We start from the raw sequence: 19,618 nt of genomic DNA, 5'->3' as shown, positions 1-19,618 counted from the left end.
TAAAAGCTTTTGTTTCCCCCCACCATTTAAAACAGTATGCCCTCCTACGCATCCATCCTTTTGTTGCTCTAATGATTCTTAAATGAAAAAATGAAGAATCTTTGCAATAATCTTGATTAAAAAAAATTGTGTCTCCATGGAAACAGACTACAAACAAACTTTGGGTAGTCTGATTTTGAAGTCATACTCCTTTCTATCTGTCCCCCACTTCTTGCTAGCTTACTGAATGTATGACATTAGGAAGAAGTAGAGAACTAATGAAAGGGACAAGGACTGCAGGATCCAGGCCTATTTGCAAAGTTGCTTCATTTTTCATTGAAGATGAATTGGACAGTAAGGACATCTGCATAAAGTTTCTATGTTCTCCCTGGGTTTCCTCTATGTAACCTATGTGTGTGTATGTTTCCGAGATAGGGAAATTAGATTATGAGTCGAATTGGTGAAAGAGACTGATGTGAACAATGACAATCTCCGTACAGCGCTGGAGAATATGTTAGTGGCAGCAAACTTTTACAGTACAGCGCCCCATTAAATATTTTTTCCACTGGGATTGCTGCAGTTTCCAGGAGTAGGACCCCAATCCATCAGTACATTCAAGGGAACCTGTCACTAGCATTTCACCTATTGAACGCTAATCACCCCTCGCTGGCCACTGCTCATCTGAGATAGCGCGCATGCGCCCGTCAGGTATGGTCCGACACCCCTCCCTGCTTCGTCCGGGTCTCAAATCTAGTTACTGCGCATGCGCTGCTAGGGTGTCCCAGAACAGGACATCGATGTGCAAGCGCGGGATTTAGTGTGTGCTGTGGGGAGGCGAGGAGCTGTCACTCAAAAGTAAGGAGGCGGGGTTAACTCTGAAAGACTTGAGGAATGAAGATAACAAAGATAACAAAGATAGGACTCTTATGCTCATTAGCATACGACACAAGAACACTAAAAAAAAAAAAAACGAATACTAACGGTTCAGAGCCTACTTAAAAATTATTTTTCACCCACTTCCACCAGGTATTGCTGGCTTAATAGGTAAAAAGGGGGTGACTGGTTTCCATTAAGGAATATCCAAGTGGTTCAGTTTCCCATTGTAATTATTTATTGGGATGTCTTTCAAGGTCAAATACGAAGACACTGTTGTGGTGATCTAGCAGCGTCATTCACTAGAAGGTAAATGTATTTCCCAAAGGGGACGATGACGATCAAGACTCTTTTGGAATTCTTAACTATTATTTTTTATTTTATTAAAAGGGGTTATCCGGGGACCAAAGTTTTGCTTTGCAATAATATATTTATACTTTCATTTAAAATGCTGTACTAAAATGGTGCAGTTCAGACCTCGTGAATTCATTTCCAGGAGTGCTGGAGCGTTTCTAATAAAGATGACGCACCGACAAGGCCCAGATGACTGAGGGCTTGCTTCATGTGCTGTTCGTGAACATGACCACAAGGGGTTGTCACATTGCCTATTGCTTGAGTCCCGAGTAGAGCATCAGCTAGCGCTTTGCTCGGGACTCCAGTACTGGTCCCGACATCCATATTTGGTCAATTCAGGGGTTTCCGATCGCTGGAGTTCCCGAGCAGAGCATCAGCTGATTTTGCCTGGGGACTCCAGAACTTCTGCCCACGTCACTGTCCCTATATGGACAATGACGTCGGCAGCAGTACTGGAGTCCCCGAGCAGAGAATCAGCTGATGCTTTGCTCAGGAACTCCAGCGATTGGAAACCCCTGAATTAACCAAATATGGATGTCGGGGGCAGTGCTGGAGTCCCGAGCAAAGCACTAGCTGATGCTCTGCTCGGGACTCAAGCAATAGGAAATGTGACAACCCCTTGCGGTCATGTTCACGAACAGCACATGAAGCAAGCCCTCAGTCATGTGGGCCGCATCGGAGAGTCATCACTATTAGAAAAGCTCCTGTACTTACGGGAACAATTCACAAGGTCTGAACTGCATCATTTAGTATAGAATTTCAAACTAAAGTATATTAGTAAGTTACCTCATTTCACAAAAATATATTATTGCAATGCAATTTTCGGTCCCCGGATAACCCCTTTAAGCTTTAGAGCTGGGATTGGTAGGAAACGGAATAAACTCAAAAATATGGCATCAAGAAATGTAGAAAAAGGTATTTGGTGTACTTCTTGGCCCTTAGGCATATGCTAATTTAGCAACTGTGTGATTATTACATGACCTGGAAAAAATTTTTATCTTCTGGAAGTAAACAATGAAGAGCAGATTGCAGATCTTGAAAATCATAAATAACCTTTGCTGAACCACAATACCCTTGATAACGAACGACGAATACGATCACGTGACAGATTCCATAAAGATAAACATTTATCGAAAACTACTTGGTACTTACCAATCCAACACTCTAGACGAGCACATGGGGTGGTCTTCACCACGTCTGGTGGGTCAACTCCAACATTGAGACACAATACAAGGGCCACACTGACCGTTTTCATCTAGAACAAAATGAAAACAGAAATTACAGTCACAACTGTGAACATGGGGACTCTCCTCATTCCTACCATCCATCTAGTACAAATCCACAAGCTACATCTTTATACGTTCAACAATGTGGCTAGAAGATTCCTTCCATTGGAAATGGTTGCGGCAAGTATGGATAAGTTGATAAAGAAGTCTATACTTTAGGAACATGAATACCAAGAGCCACAACTGGCCAATATGGGTCTATGAAGGCAAGAGGGATAGAACTTGTTGGAACAAGGACATTTTTGGAAGCATTAACTTATGGAGATGAAGACTAATCAACTTCTAGTATTTACCGACACCTCAACATTGCAAAAACAGACCTGCCAACATATTGAAAATGATCATATTGGTTATAAAACCTTTCCTAATCAGGGCAGAAAAGAGTAGGATTGGACCCCTGACGGGTCAGTAGAACAGCCAGCATCCTGAGATGTCTCACATACCATAGGCGTTGGTAAGAGTACTCACCCTGTATGGTTAACGCAACATAATTAAAGAGGCTCTGTCACCAGATTAAAAATGCCCTATCTCCTACATCATTTTATCGGCGCTGGAATGTAGTTAACAGCAGTGTTTTTTATTTTGAGAAACAATTTTTTTTCAGCAAGTTATGACCTTTATTACATTTATGCAAATTAGTTTCTTAATGCCCAATTGGGCGGTTTTTTTTACTTTTAACCAAGTGGGCGTATTACAAAGAAGTGTATGACGCTGACCAATCAGCATCATACACTTCTCTCCATTACACCGAAGCTTGTTTCACTGAACAGCGTGATCTCGTGTGACGTCCCTTCCGCCCACAGGTCCTTCATCTCTAGGGAGTTCTATATGCTTACCTGCACTGTGTGATGCTGCCTCCTCCGCTGCTGCTGCAGATCCGACGACTGTAACTTCTCATACGCCTGGAGACGATCTATGTTCAATCTTCAGACGGAGGGATGAAGGACCTGTGGCGGAAGTGATGTCACAGCGTGGTGTCGCGAGATCATGCTGTTCAGTGAAACAAGCTTGGGTGTAATGAAGAGAAGAGTATGATGCTGGTCAGCGTCATACACTTCTTTGTAATACGCCCACTTGGTTAAAAGTTAAAAAACGCCCACTTGGGCATTAAGAAACTAATTTGCATAAATGTAATAAAGGTCATAACTTGCGGAAAAAAGATTGTTTCTCAAAAATAAAAAACACTGCTGTTAACTACATTCCAGCGCCGATAAAATGATGTAGGAGATAGCGCATTTTTAGTCTGGTGACAGAGCCTCTTTAACCAAGTGGGTGTTGGATATAATGGAATTTGTAATATGAACTCATGTAGAACACTAGTTAAAAGGGATTTTCAGTTGATGGCCTATCCTTATCATAGGCCAATAAGGTCGGACACCCACGGAACACGCCGATCCGCAGAAAAAAGGGGCTACGGTGCTTGCTGGGACTGAATACATACAAAGTATAGCTGTTCCCGGTACTGCAGCTGACGCGAATGGGGCTGAGCTGCAGTACCAGGCATATTCACACTTGTATGCACTTTGCTGTGAATGTATAAACAGCAAAGAGTAATGGAGCCCCATGGTCTCTTTATTTTATCGATCGATGGGTGTCCCAGGGGTCAAACCCCCACCGTTCAAACAATGTTGGCCTATGGTAAGGATGGCAATCAATTAAAAGTTCCCGTTTTGGACGTGAAAGGACGAGTGTAAAGGATTATTACCTGCATGTTGCTAAAATGACTGGTACTGACCAAGGGAAATCTGCTCCACTGGTCGAAATGCTTATAAAAAATTCCCAGTGGTTACAATTTTTCAACTTACTCCACGATCGCCCCAGAATAATACATTCAGGGCAATGTAAGGGTAGATTTAAGTACTGGGCAATAACTTTTTGTTCATGTCCCTTTTCCCGGGAAAAGTTCCAATGCTATGTGGCCAAATCTAGCTATCTCAAGAATGGTTTCTCAATACACTATCAAGTAACTATATTTTTGGTTCAAGATCAGCTTTGTAAAATAACGCAAACACATTTTTGGAAACCAGTATAATACAAGTGTTCAAAACCCCCCAAACTCTATGAACCTAATTCCTTTAAATCTTCGTATCACAGCCGTTATAAAAATAAGTAACGGCATAAAAACGAGGTTATGGATACATGAAGGAAAAGTTCTGAGAGAGAGTTTGTAATAAGAGGTTATGCTGTGAAGCTGATAGGAAAACGTGAGAGACCCAGGTTCCACACAATAAGCAGTGAGAGCATGGCACCGACGAGTAGGGACATGGGGAGAAATACCTTAACCAAATTATGGCGGAGCGGTGGAAGTTATGAGTATATCTGGAGATCAGACACGCTTTAAAGTCTTCACAAATAATGTGGTCAGTCTCTAGGGATGATAGTCGTAGGACAACAAGAATATAGACAACACCTCGGGAAATTTCTAAAACCAACAGGACAGAGGGAGTCACATGTGTCCACAATGCTAAACACCCTGACTTGTATGCAGAGAAAACTTTCGAAGCCTTGTCTTGGTCTTTCTGGAATTCCGCTCAGTGGCAAAAACAAGGACATAATTCCACCGAAAACAAAAAACTTTAAATAAATGTTACGTCCATTCAGCTACAGAAGTAACGAATGTCAGGAAGGACATTAGTCTTCTCCAACAGAGTAGAACCAAGCCGTTGACATCGTAGACCTATGCAATTCCACCCATAAACAGCGACACCCTTGAAAATTGTCCCTCAAGAGTGGTAGTCACTTACCTTCTAGTTAACCTAGATAGTTTTTGAAGCTTACACTCAAAACATCCATTAATGCCTATTATATTAATTTATTAATCATGTCTGGGCAGAAATGTTCTTTAATAGTGCATGAATATCATATTTAGAGTCTGACTTTTGCTAGTTCAGAAACCAAACCTCATCTTATGGATTGACTGTTCCTCCCTTGTCGGGGTCATCAGCACAATCATTACATATAAGCCGTTTAGATGGCTTCTTTTGTCAAATTAAATTCAGAAAAGTCTTGGACATACTGTTTATAACATATCGTTCTCAGAAAAAGATATACCGACCATTATAGCCCCAACAGAGGTCAACTCCCTGCTTTCCCAGTCATGCCTAGTTCCGTTCTGTCTAGTCGCAGTGATATGTGCCAAACTACCACATTACCTTACCACTAGACAGATTTGCCATGGGTTCGCCAGAGCAAGAGACACTTTGTAGCAGCTCTCCGCTCTAGCTTATAGAGAGGGGACATATACAAAGAGGAGGACTGGTTTAGAAAAAACATCTTTATATTCCCTATTAGGGAATTCTGAGTTCATTTAGCTCTGAGCTCTGTTTAGGATCCCCATCTCTTAGCCAGAAGAGAGAGAAGACACAAAGAGCATCTCTCACTCTGGGGGGGGGATCTGTCCTGTATTACACAGACAACCTGTTAATTTACAGAAAATATGTAGAATGCACAATTTCTCCTGTGGTGGCACTGCAGGGAAATTAAACACTTAGGCTGGCCATACACATTAGACGTATGTCGGCTGAACCCGCCGATTTAAGATGCACCGGCTGACCATCTAATATACATGGTGGTGTCCTAAATCTCCCCCAAAGGCAGATGTCAGGGGAGAGAAGGGTCTGGCATGTTAAATTTTAACATGCCCAATCCTTTTGTTTGCAAATAGATAAGACTCCTCTGGCAGCGGTTTTCACACTACTTGAAAACAGATGCATGCTGGGCCGAGCATGCATGCGTATGGGTGAGTCGCGAGTTGGAGCGCTCGGCTGAAGGAGCGCTCGGCTGAAGGAGCGCTCGGCTGAAGGAGCGCTCGGCTGAAGGAGCGCTCGGCTGAAGGAGCGCTCGGCTGAACGAGCGCCCGGCTGAACGAGCGCTCGGCTGAACGAGCGCTCGGCTGAACGAGCGCTCGGCTGAACGAGCGCTCGGCTGAACGAGCGCTCGGCTGAACGAGCGCTCGGCTGAACGAGCGCTCGGCTGAACGAGCGCTCGGCTGACAGCGCTCTAAAGTGTATGGCCACCTTAACTGCCACATTTGCCCTTAGATAACAGATGTTTGCTGGTGGTCCCAGCAGAGGGACACCTTGTGGTCAGCTTATTGTCAAGGGACCCTTCTAACAAGTAGGGATTGTCACGTGCGAAGAGAAATACTACTATTGTCTGTATGTTAGCACGAAGTGGGGAGAGAGGGCATGACGTAACACGACTGCTGGATTAGACTATGCACAGGGTTTGTTTGTAGTTTGTAACCATGGAGACACAACAGTCTGCAAAAGAGCTGTGCACACAAGACGGTACAATATTTTAATCAAGAAGGCTTTCATAAGTTCAGATACTTAACATCTGCATCAATATGAATTTTAGTAAAACACGTATGGTAATACAATGAAACACAATTGCTCTTAGCTATGCAGATGCATGAGAAATTTGGGTTTATACTCAAATATTGACCGAGAAGAGCCATAGCCTTAGACATGGAGATTCCCATATATGTATACATACGTACATACATATCATTACACTTCAAACTATGTCAACAAAAGTCACAGAGTCACCCGCGACCAGGCTCCCCCAGGTCTTCATTAGGATTCTAAGCAAGAGGAAGAAAACACTTGCAGTAACATCGAAGTCATCACAAATGTATAATTTATAAGGAAAGCAAGAAAACTGGAGCGTACAGCAGATGAAGTACTAGAACGACGAAAACAGCGGGCTCATTATAAAAACACCAGTAATGGAGCATAAACTTGGACGGTGGGGGCAGGATAAAGGGACATTACTATGACATATGGGCATAAATCATATTGCAGTAGTTTTTTCCAGAGTAAGAATTTACGGCAGAGAGATTGGATACATACTAAAGAGCTGGAACTGAGGGGGGGGGGGGGATATTGAGAGTGGATTATTTTTTTTTTAAAAAGGCCAGCATTGGACTGGACAAAATCACAAGCACGGAGAAAGATTTGTGCATGCAGACTCCTCCCTAACAAAGCCACCGTGGGCTGTTTTATACGGCAGCACAGGGGTCACAGGACCCCCTGGGGTCCTATCAGTCATTTATGGCATATCTTACGGAATTGACATATTTCCCGGCCAAAGCCATATACAGCTAATGTAAAACTCCAGAGATTTTAGTTTTTCTTCCTCGCTTTGCAAAAGCCATAACTTTTTTAATTTTCCGTCAAAATAGCTGCATGATGACACAATTCAATGTACCATCTAACGTACTGGAAAAAGAAAAAATTGGAATGGGGAAAATAACTTTTTTATTCCTCCATAATTTTTGAGGTTTCGTTTTTACATCGTCCACCATGCGGTAAAAAGGATATGTTAAACTTTATTCTGCAGGTCAATATTCCGATGATGCCAAATTTCTATAGTTTTTTTGAGGATTTACTACTTTTACAAATGAAAAACAATGTTAAAAAAATATATATGTTTTGTGTCGCCATATTCTGGGAGAGCCATATCTTTTCTTATTTTTCAGTCAATGGAGAAGTTTGAAGGCTTTTTTGCTGGGCGATCTGTCATTTTTATTTGTACCATTTCTGGGAACATACTTTTTTTCCGATCATTTTTGATTCCATTTTTTTTTTTTTAGTAGAAAGGTTTACCAAAAAAGCAGCAATCCTGGCATTTTTATAGTTATTTTTATGGCATTCACCCTGCGGGTTAATTAATGTTAAAATAGAATAGATCTGACTTTTAAGAACGCTGCCATATAAATTATGTAGATTCTCTTAGGGGGAAAAAGTTGTTTTATATATTTTAAAAAATTCCTTCTACGGGACTTGAACAAGCGATTATTGTGTTGCTGATACGATAAAATGATCGCAATACTTTCTTTTTTAACCGGTAAAAAGATGCACTACACGATCAGGTTGCGGGGAATGGGACCCGGCTGCTAAAGTGAAGTGTCGACTAACATACAGTAGACACCCGCTGGGGATGGAGCGGGCTGAGCCCGTTCCATACGCCCCTTTCCCGGCTATGCTGTACAGTTGCGTCAAACATCAGGGTGGGTTAAAAAACTGCCAATGACTAGGTTTAATGGCGCCAAATTTTTCTGAATGACCCAAGTATTCAATATCTGGAGAACTAACTTTTCAACGTGTTGCAAGATCATTTCCTCAGATAAGAGTTTTATGGGGTTGTCTCACAAAGACCACTCTTTTCTAAAAAGAAGCCATTATCCCCGGGGAAAGCCACATCTGGTCATACATGTAGCATAACATGGCTGCCTCTTGGAGGAAAACACTAAAACTGCTTAGTAAAGTAAGGTGTCCATAGGTCTTAAGAGCAGAAACACAGTGGACATTCATCCTCTTTTCTTCTCTCCTCCCTGTAATGTTACATCCATATCTCCAAGACCATCAAAGACACGATTAACACGGACCTTCCAAAACCTTTATGTGCCTTGTCCCATATTCCTCGTGTATTTGCCCTCTATAAAACCATTGGTGGACCTCCATCGGCGTTGTTTTAGTTCTTGGTTTTGTATTCATAAGGTTTACAAATATTTAATGAAAAGTAACGCAAAAAAACAACCAAAAGAAATCCAACCTCTAGCCACACACCTGAAACCTGCTCCTTAAGGGATACAACTGGCTCCAAAACCCTGGATATATAGCAACCCAGTAAGTCAAAACTCTATTACCATGGGGGCACCCCTGTGATATCTTTCTACTACCAGGGCACCCCTACTCCCATCTCAGAAAAACCTAGTGTAGAAGCAGGTTCAGGATATGTTCATTTTATATTCTAGCCAAGGCTTGTAGCCTGTCCCAATGCCAAGCATCAGGAAAGGAAATACAAGGAAAAAACACAGCGCCACATAGTGTGAGTAAGCCCAGAAGTAGCAGTCAATGTATACAAATGAATGCTTACCACAGGAAAGTAGATCAATCGCGTTGAACAGGTGGATAGAAGTGAGTGCTGCTGCCGAAATCCCAGCCGGTAAGGCCAGTTGGCCACCGAAATAAAGATAATATGCAATTTGTAAAAATGGGAATAAGTACGGCGCTGCTACTCAATGATGATACAAATGATGCCATATATGGCCTGAGGAAGATGCCGATGCGGCATTGAAACGCGTAGCCTTGATCAATAAACTTCATCATTTACATCATTTGTATCATCATTGAGTAGCAGCGCCGTACTTATTCCCGTTTTTACGAATTGCATATTATAAGCATCAGGAAAGGCTGAAACAAATTTGGGGTTAACAGGTCTTGCTGCTGCCTAAACAGAATTGCTAACCAGGCTAAAAAGAACCCTTGGTTGGGAATCACGATCTTCCGCAAATCCCTCGTCAAGAGACCTGTAGACGTTTATTGATTTAGACGGGATCAAATTGAGTTCCGACAACCCAGTTCCTACATTCATCTTACAAACTAAATGGTCAGATAGACTGAACTTTACACAAAAGACCCATTGTTCTTAACGGTCATCGATAAATGATAAGAAAGATGTTAGAAGGATGACAAACCGATTTGGTCTTACAATATAAAAAACTAGAAATAAAAAACGACTCAATAAGGCTTCATGCCCACTTCAAACTTTTCCTTCAGGGTGCTAGCCGTTTTTCAGACGGCTAGCACCCTGACCTATTCATTTCAATGGGGCCATGCACACTTCAGTTTTTTTGACGGCCCCGTTGTTCCGTTCGGACAAAAGTAGAGCATGTCCTACTGTGGTCCGAGATTACGTGACCATGAGGCCCTTGCAAGTCAATGGGGCCGTCAAAAAAACTGAAGGCACGCGGAAGGCATCCGTGTGCTGTCCGTGTGTGACGGAGCCATTGCCTAGCAACGACCGGGCGGGCAGAGGTGCACATACAGACAGATACTGCACTGTACTAAATCGGCAATCCCTTCTCTGTCAGCACTGATAGAGAGAAGAGGCTGCTGATCAGTGCTGGAACGCAGCGATATTAAGAAAAATAAGTTCATACGTACCCCGGCCGTTGACTTGGTGACGCGTCCCTCTTGTGACATCCAGTCCAACCTCCCGGGATGACGCGGCAGTCCATGTGACCCCTGCAGCCTGTGATTGGCACATATCACATGGTCTGAAACGTTATCTCAGGAGGCCGGACTGGAGGAAGAAGCGGGCAAGCAGGGAGTTCTGGACGAGTAGTATGTTTTTTTTGTTGCACTTTTTTTTTTTTTAAATGAACCATTAATCTATATTGTGAGCGCCGCGCATGGTACTCACTGTTCAGTGGTAGCCTCTGTCCAGGGTGCTGAAAGAGTTAAAGGGCTGCACTGATCGGCAGTAAATCTTTCAGCACCCTGGACAGTGAGGACCGCAATATCGTGCACATAGTGTGAACGGGTTTAAAGTTTCCTCTTGGAAACTGAAACACGGAGATGTACACGGAGTACACATGGGAAGAACACGGTTCCAATCACGGACACACGGATCCGTGAAAAACGCCCGTGAAAACGGTGATGGAAGTGTGCATGAGGCCTAAGGAGGCACAGTTTGTATTTTCTAAAGCCACACTGTATATGCCTAAAAGATATTGTACTCAAAGTAAACGAACATTATGACAATGCAATTAAATCTGAAAGCAGTCAGTTACCAAAATATGAATCTGGAAAAATTCCGTAAATGCAAGAACTGTGTTGTTTAGCACCCACAGAAATTTTGTTTCTACCGGATTAAATTTTGTTTCTACCGAATCTAATGTGCAAGGGAGGAGGGGGATGACTCAAACCTTCAGGAATCTGCTATTTAGGGGGAAACAAAGTCCGATACTTTTTTTTTGGTGGGGGGGGGGGTGGGTTCGGACGAACATCCAAGTTTTGTGGTACAGGAAGCATCTGGAAGCCACTCTTATACCTACAGTATAAGCGCTTATTCAGGTGAACATATAAAATAGTCCATGTGAAGGACGTTCTTTAACGGCCGTCACACGGCTGCATGTATTTCTGTGGGGCTGTTAACACGGCCGTTGTTTTAGCAGACCGTGTAAAGGGCCCATGAAAAAAAAAAAAGACAGACTCAAGTCTATGAGGTATCTATAAAAACGGGTCACACACGGGTGCGAATCTGACGTTTTTCACGTCTGATTTGACACACACTCGTTTGAATAAAGCCTAAGGATACACACTTGGCCAAACCAATGTTTGGATGGTACCTCTGCCTTCAGGATGTCTTGAAAACCGTGAAGAATTGATAGAGTATTATTTGGAAACAGCATAACTTTTCACTGTACGATGAATAAGCTTGATTTACTGCCGCCGAAAAAAAAAACTTTAACTCTGGCCATACAGGTCTGATTTTAGGACGTAATACAATGACCAGGACACTGGTTTAGGGTTTTTGATTTCACTCTGTAGATGTGGACATATCCCTGATATTGTCGAAGAACACCACTGCTCTGCTCAATCACTCACAGTCCCATATCTCCCACATCTTCGATGTAGAACACACTAATTACCTCTTTAGCAACCTGACAAGAGGAGCCCGCGCTATACAGTCATTCCTCTCATCCTCATTAGCAGCAAAATCTAATTCTTGCCTGTAGAAATCGATATCCACTCAAACTGAGCAGGCACTTAGAGGTGAACGTCTTATTCCAAGTCTTGGAGCTCTTTTGGGTCCATCTGCTAGGTCATGAGCGATTATAACCATACAAGTCCAGGTCACATCTATCAAGTATAGATCCCCTGAGACATATCGAACAGGAATAAAATACATAGAAAAGGTAAGACTGGTTAATAGCTTCATGCTTTGGAGTAGGAGGGGGTCATCCATTTTTTGTGGAACCTGTGATAGGTTATCTTCTAGGGGAACTGGGACCAACATGTGGCACACCAAGGACACTGAAGAAAACCATTTTTGCAAAGTAAATTTTCAGAAGCCCCGATAGTCACAGTCCGTTATTAATTGCACTTGCTACGCAGCCAGGTCTTCATACATGACCACGCTTGCTCATCCACGCAGCCTTACTCCGGCTACAGTTTATATTAGCCATCAGGGATTGCAGAAGTGATACACCAGCTAATGGGTCTAGTCAAGACAAAGTCCACTGGAAAAAGATTTTGACAGGCATACTGAAACTCAAACCTAGGAGGATGCAGATTTGCTTATGTAAAAGCCAACAGAAGACCAGCCTGGAGGCTTATAAAATCGGGATCTACTAATTTCTGCTGTGAGCTATACCGATTGATCATAATCTTGTATTTGGCCATCGCTGATCTGAAGCCTTCTTAAAAAATATAGATATAAATATAGGTACGGCAAGCAACAATTGGGTTATTCCACGAAGAGATGTGCGAACTTTGCTGTCAATGAATAATCTTAAGGGTGTTGATAGCCAAATAGCAGCACAGTGTCTGCAAACCCTGGAAGAAACCTATGGAGAGAACATACAAACCACAGATGTTGACCTGGAAAATTCAAACCCAAGACTCTGGTGCCTACTTGGACTTCTCCTACGATCTGTCACGATCCTTGGGTATGTGGACACACCAGGCCTCACCGCCATAACGGAGTAGCAGCTAGCCAAACAATAGTCGATACAAAGTCCAAGTACAAGTGTACCTGTGATAGTCCAGACAGTAGCAGAGGCTTAGGCACAGATGAAACTTGAAAGTAGATGATGCCATACGTGACAGATATCAGGCATGGCGGATGACACCAGACGTGGTGTATAACAGCAGGCATGACAGGTGGCACAACAGGACTCCAATACTCTAAGGTTCAGGAACAAACAGCACGGGATACAGGATAGAGGTAGCAAGGCACGGGAACAGGATAACACTAAGGGACCATTTGCGAAGACTAACATGAGAATACACAACCATGCTCAGGTAAAGAGTGAAAGGGCAGGGCCCTTTTTATAGTCCATAGTGATTAGGGCTAATTAACAATATTTTACATGTGCGTGCGCTGACCCTTTAAGGCCGGGCACGAGTGAGCGCACGCACCCTACGAGACACTGCAGAGCAGAGGTGAATGCTGGCATCTCCTAAGAAGGAGAGGAAGGCCAGCCCTCAGCAGTCCATGGCTGCGGCCGTCGGGGGGTGAGTAGGAACGACGCTCAGCATCCGTGGACGCTACAACTTCTCACACTTACTTGCAATGGTAAATTAGAACTCTAGTGAAAGCTGTAATTTCCCATTGCCACTATTCACCAGAAAGGCCTTCAGGCTTCTTAATGAATAATTTTTCAGTTACCTGAATATGTTCTGCCCATTGCTTAGAAAAGTGGCTGCAAGTTACTCTTCCACATCTACTCATTCCTGAAGAGATTAGATTGTGTTACTCATGTATGATGGTATTGCGTATTCATATACAACGAAAGCAGAGAGGAAGCAAGATGGCCAAGTTGGAAGAAGGATAACTAGGTACTACTGAATTGTAAAGTTTTGTTCCTTAGAACAGTGTTCAACTGCAGGTTGTGTGGGGGGAGGGCGTGTTTTGGGATTCGACTCGAGACTTAATTTTTTCCCTGCCAGAGTTCTCCTTTAAAAATAAAAAGCAGTTATGTCAGAATAACTCCAGTGTTTGCAAGTCACACAAATACAATTCTTTTTTGAAGTCCTGACACAAGGCGTGTGCACATGCAGCAACAGCAGCTGCAATGCAGAGAAAAAGATCTATAATATATAAACAGTTGTGCTGTCTGCTTGCCCAGAACCTACAATCTGCGCATAGGACCGCATGCCCTGTTCATGGTAAGTAACATTCATGTTACATGCCAAATGGACCTCTCTGCATCAGAAAATTTTGGACAACTGTCGTACGGTAGCATATCATATTCTGTTACTCTCATAGAAATTGATGGAAACTGCACGTAACAGAAATTATATTGGAAATACCTATGTGGGACGCTACCTCTGCCGACCCAGTCCAGCCATGTCGGATTTCCACAGCAACTGATCCGCTTTCATGACTCACACCATGGTCTGCTATGGACCAACTGCCTGCGTGTTAGGGTCAATTCACGCTGCAGATTATGCTTGGCAGGTGTAAAGGATCTGCCAGACAGCTTCTGTGTCGACGCCCATGGTTAATCAGTCTGCATCTGTTCCTAGGTCTGCTAGAGTGACGGGCTGGTAGTCTGAGGAGTGGGAGAACCTATCACAGCCTGGCCAGACGGTTCTAGCTCCCGCCCACGGTCTATTTATACCTTCATTTGCTGCTTGTCCTTTGCCTGTGATTCTCTCCTGTTTCCTGGCTCTGCTGTTACTATTGATCTCTGCTTCATATGACTCTAGCTTACTGACTACTCTCCTGCTCTGCGTTTGGTACCTCGTACACTCCTGGTTTGACTCTGCTCGTTCACCACTCTGGTTGCCCACGGTGTTGCCGTGGGCAACTGCCCCATTTCCCTTAGCTTTTGTGTACCCTTGTCTGTCTGTCGTGCACATATTGAGCGTAGGGACCGTCGCCCAGTTGTACGCCGCCGCCTAGGACGGGCCGTGCAAGTAGGCAGGGACTGAGTGACGGGTAGATTAGGGCTCACCTGTCTGTCTCCCTACCCCAACATTACAGCAGGTCCTGTGGCAAAATCTGCTGTGGAATTATTCCTCCTTCCATTCACTTCAATGGGAGGTTTGTGCGGAATCCACCCGAAAATCAGCAGGACACTTCTTTTGTCCGCTAGCTGAAATAATCAGCTAGCGGGAAAAAGAAGCGTTCGACTTCCATTGAAATGAATGTGAGGCGGAATTTCGCAGCAAGTTGGGCCTTACACGGGTTGTCCCACAAAACACATGTAACCCCTATCCACAGGATAGGGGATAGATGTGTGATTGCTGGGGGTTCGACCTCTGGGACTACCAGCGATAAGGGGAACAGAGGATCGAAAGTCCCCCGAAGTGCTCCATGAGAAGAATAGGACTTCCGGGGTCTGTGTCCAGCAGCGCCATAGAGAAGAATGGCGTGCCTGACACAGGCCACGGAAGTCCCAAGTTTCTCATGTAGTACTTCGGGTGACTTTCGGTCCCCCGTTCTCGTTATCCTGTGGATGAGGATACATGCGTTTTGTGGGATTGGGACAGCGACCTGGGAATCCGCCTAGGAAAGACCAGACCCAGATGCATGCTTAGTCCCTCTCCCCACAACCAGTTCTCTGCATAGTAATACTCTGTTGACTGCAGAGCAGCAAATTGAAATCACTTTCTGCCCTGCTTGTCAGGGAAGGAGCAAAGCCTCTGCAGTAGTATGGCAATAAAGCTAAGGAAACTCCTCACCTTGTTAGGATTGGAAAGCACTGCATCATGACAGTCTTTGTTGTTTTGTTTCATTATATTTTCATTGTTTTATAAGGTAGTTGAAACTGTGAATGTCACACAGTATATACCTTGACTATTCTGGATCCCATGTTACCTATCTGCAGGGAAAGAAGTAGGGTACTATAATTATCAGCTGCCAGAAAGGGAGGGAGACGGATTCTGCTCAGAGCCCACTCCCAGCAGCATCAAGGGAGACACAGAGAAGCAAAAAAAATAAAAATAAAAATATGAGAAAAGTATTTTTACAAGCTAGAAACGCTCCAAATTAATTTAAAACCCGCTATCAAAAGCATTTCTGGACTGTTGGTATTAAAATGACTCATGGGATAACCCCTTTAGAATCAGCACAAAATGAGAACAAAGTAGTTAAGCTTTTTGTGGAAAAAAAAATTGAGATGTAAAGTGTAAACTTATGTTGAATATGCACTTAAAGATTCCAAAACATTCATTCAATGACAATTAACAAGCCGACTTTCAAGGCAAATATAATGTGATTTATGATATACTCATTCTGATCACGATGAAGTAATCTCCACTGCATGAAACCTAGAGAGAGGAGTCCATCTTTACGATTGCCATACCAGGAACAATACCATGATTTAAGGCCAGTTTTACATGGATCAATGATCGGGCAAACGAGTGTTCATATGAACGCGCCTTCCTGATCATTGCCCCGTGTGATCAGCCGATCAAAGAGCAAATGCTCGTTCATCGGCTAATCGTACCGTTTATGCCACATAAATTATTAACCTTGTCGGCAGCATATCTTTCTGGGTAAACATGGAGACGTGCTGCCGACATGATGGTAACACATGGGGGACAAGCAATTGTCGCCGATCATAGCTCCATGTGAAAGGAGCAAACGAGCGCTGATCAACGAACTGTCTCGATGATCGTCACTCTGTTACGGCCAAAATTTGACGATGTAAGCAAAGATTTTTTTTCCGACTTGGTAATGTTCAATGTCACACACAAAGATAGAAGTTCCAAAATCTCTAACCAATGACTCGATAAGTACTTTTGTCGGCCCTTCAGTGTCGCTAACATGTCTTCCCATCCTAAGAAAGGTTTGTCATGTAAACAAGACATTTTACTTCTGTTGAGATCTATGGTTTATACCAAGCTACGTAGCCGGATTTGCGGTCATCTCTCTACATGAGCTGTGAATTTTTAATATACACGAGACCATTGTCTTAAAACACAGATCACTGGGCATCCTCAATAATCTGATGTCTCATTTACTCTGTGATAGATAAGAGCAGCACATCATTGCCCAGGAAAACAGTTTTTTCCTGAGAGAAATACAGAACAAGCAAAACCGATGCAGTAAAACTTTGCCTTCCATGACACAGCTGTCAACGAACCAGCACTTGTAGATCAGTTTCACGTCTCTGGTTCAATATATCTATTTGGTGCCGGACACAGCTGGTCTATGCTTCGCATGCCTGAGGACAAGGCAGAATAGACGCCCCATTAATCGAACGTTGTTTTTGCAAACTTAATTTACTGTGGAAACTGCAAATTAAGTTAGCACAATTAAACGCTGGAGTGGATAGGAAGACTGCACAATATAACTACAACCTGACCACTAAATAAGTTAAAACAAACTACAAATGATATACAACGTGCATGAAAATATATTTACGCAGAATTGGAATATATCAGTTACAGCTACCTAGAAGAAGACTTGTCCAGAACTCCTTTTTGGAGAATGGCCTCAATTCTAGAAGACATCCAGGACGCCACTATGGCTGCCAACACCATGTTGAGATGAGGACATTGCAGAGTTGCTGTAAATCAGATAGTTCTCCTGGAGAACTTGTTTTACAAGACTGGCCTCAAGAAGTCATGGCATCAATTCTATAAGGTTTCCCAGAAGATGGAGCAGCTAAAAATTAGATGCTGCTCCAGCTATGCCACACCACGCTCAATAAGGTTCAGATCTGGAGACCATGGAGGTGTCTGAAGCAAAGGAAAATTCTTGTCATGTTCCTGATACTACGCAAGGATTGCCCAAAAAGAGTTTAGAAAAACAGCATGAATAGCAACCATATTTAGGCAACTTGTTATTTTCGGAGATTTTCCCCAATAACCTACCCAGATCACCGTATTCACTATAGAAGATAGGTCTACAGCACATGGTACCATTTCATGGGCGCCTTAATCAGTGGTTGTTTTAATAACGTTGCCAAAATGTAAGGCAAAGATGTTAAGACTTTAGGAGGCAGAAGCCAACTTGACTTTCTATAAAATCGGTCTTGCAATATTCAAACATCATTAAAAAAACAATCCAATAAGTCACATGTCAGTGGTAAAGGCAACTCCAGATATGTTGTTGAACCAGATGTATAGGGAATAGAAAGAACAGTAATATTGACTGTAAGCTTCTCAAAGACAACCTCTGTCAATATGTTCTAATGGGGCATATTTCTGTCATAGAGGAAGGTCCTCAGCCCCTCTACGAGCTAAGGAAGGGATCTGCACTGTAAGAGTGGTTGCCGCTCCGGCGGACACAAGCCATCCATGTGTTACATGCACCGCCATTCATCTGAATGGCCACTACGTGATACTACATTTCCCCTGCAGTGGAAACGTCTGGCTGACGCTTCTTCCAGCATAAGCAGCTGTTTGCCGAGGGGGGGGCTGTCGGGAGCCGGATCTGCGGCGATCCGCTGATCATCGTGCTGGCTCCCATATGAAAGGGGATGAGACAACCACTTTTAGCCAAATTGAATAGCGATTTAGCGCAGATCATGTTCTCATGCCTTATGGCCCTTTCACATTACAATGCCGTGTGCACGTGCCCTTTACTAATGCGCATAGCATTCCTACGGCTCTGCACATGGAGGTACAGCATGTGCCTATAGCAGTCTATGGGGCTATATTATGGTTCTGTACAACACGGATCAGTAATACGGTCATGCGCATGGGCCCTTAGTGTTACCAGTAGCTCAAACAGGATCTACAGGCGGCTTCCTTTATAAGGACATTAAGAGAATGTGAATTTGTCAAGAAAAAGCCACAAGTAGTCACATGCCAAAACAAGGTTTGGCGTAGGTATCAAGGGATTTATTTTTTGTTAAACTCTCCATAGCACTCACTAATCTAACTTGGTATACGACCAATGCCACGTGGTTACCTTCAGGGAATATACCTATACAGAACAGCAAGATCTCAATGTTTAATCTTCAATGCCGATTTCGCTCTCTTTTTCTTAAAGCCTCTTGCTTCGCCTATTCCCAAATCCTTTACGCTTTAAAACCCTAAGAGCGTAACCTCATTAAATTTTATTTCAGTTTAAGTCTACTATGGAACTTATACTAATGCTTAGCTCTGCGAAAAGGGATGCCGATTGGAGATCGGCTTTGAAAATTATTTATCGGAGTATATAATATTTCAGTCAGTCTTAAAGAATCCCATCCAGGCTCTTCAGTTTAAAAGGAGTCTGCTGAAGATCGTAATAGTCATAATGCCAACCATCAGATGAAATTATCTATACAGACGTGGCTAATATGTTTTTTCTATGGGGTTGGCTAAAATAAATTACTCGTTTGTTTTAATATCTTGAGATGGAGTTTGTCGGAAGTATGTAAGCACGGTGGGGATTCTCTAAATTTACGAAATGCGAAGTATAAACGTAGCTCTTGTAATGGCCAAACTGGCTACAAAACTCTTCAAACCTACGCTTATACCAACCTTGTGTTGTTTCCTTTTTTTTTTTACAAATAGGTATAGCCCGGCATTCGACTGACTGGCGGTCTTACTTGTAAAAAATCATTTTGTAACCATAGAGATCATCATATTGAACGTGGAGTATTAGTCAAGGCTGACATACTATGGCCGGAATTAGCATTTTCAGTGCAGCAAGTCCATTTACCT

At 43.1% G+C, this 19,618-nt stretch overlaps 1 protein-coding gene across 4 annotated transcripts in view; it reads right to left on the bottom strand.

The window, feature by feature from the left end:
- RPTOR (regulatory associated protein of MTOR complex 1) overlaps positions 1–19,618 on the bottom strand; it is a 220,386-nt gene that overhangs the window by 151,272 nt on the left and 49,496 nt on the right. For all 4 annotated transcript variants that reach the window (XM_075846163.1, XM_075846165.1, XM_075846164.1 and 1 more), the window contains exon 2: positions 2,359–2,461. In XM_075846163.1, coding sequence (XP_075702278.1) covers positions 2,359–2,461 — 103 coding nt within the window. The remainder of the gene's footprint in view (positions 1–2,358; positions 2,462–19,618) is intronic.

This window comes from Rhinoderma darwinii, chromosome 13 (genome assembly GCF_050947455.1).
Source record: "Rhinoderma darwinii isolate aRhiDar2 chromosome 13, aRhiDar2.hap1, whole genome shotgun sequence".
NCBI lineage: Eukaryota > Metazoa > Chordata > Amphibia > Anura > Rhinodermatidae > Rhinoderma > Rhinoderma darwinii.
This window is presented reverse-complemented; position numbering and strand designations above follow the sequence as displayed.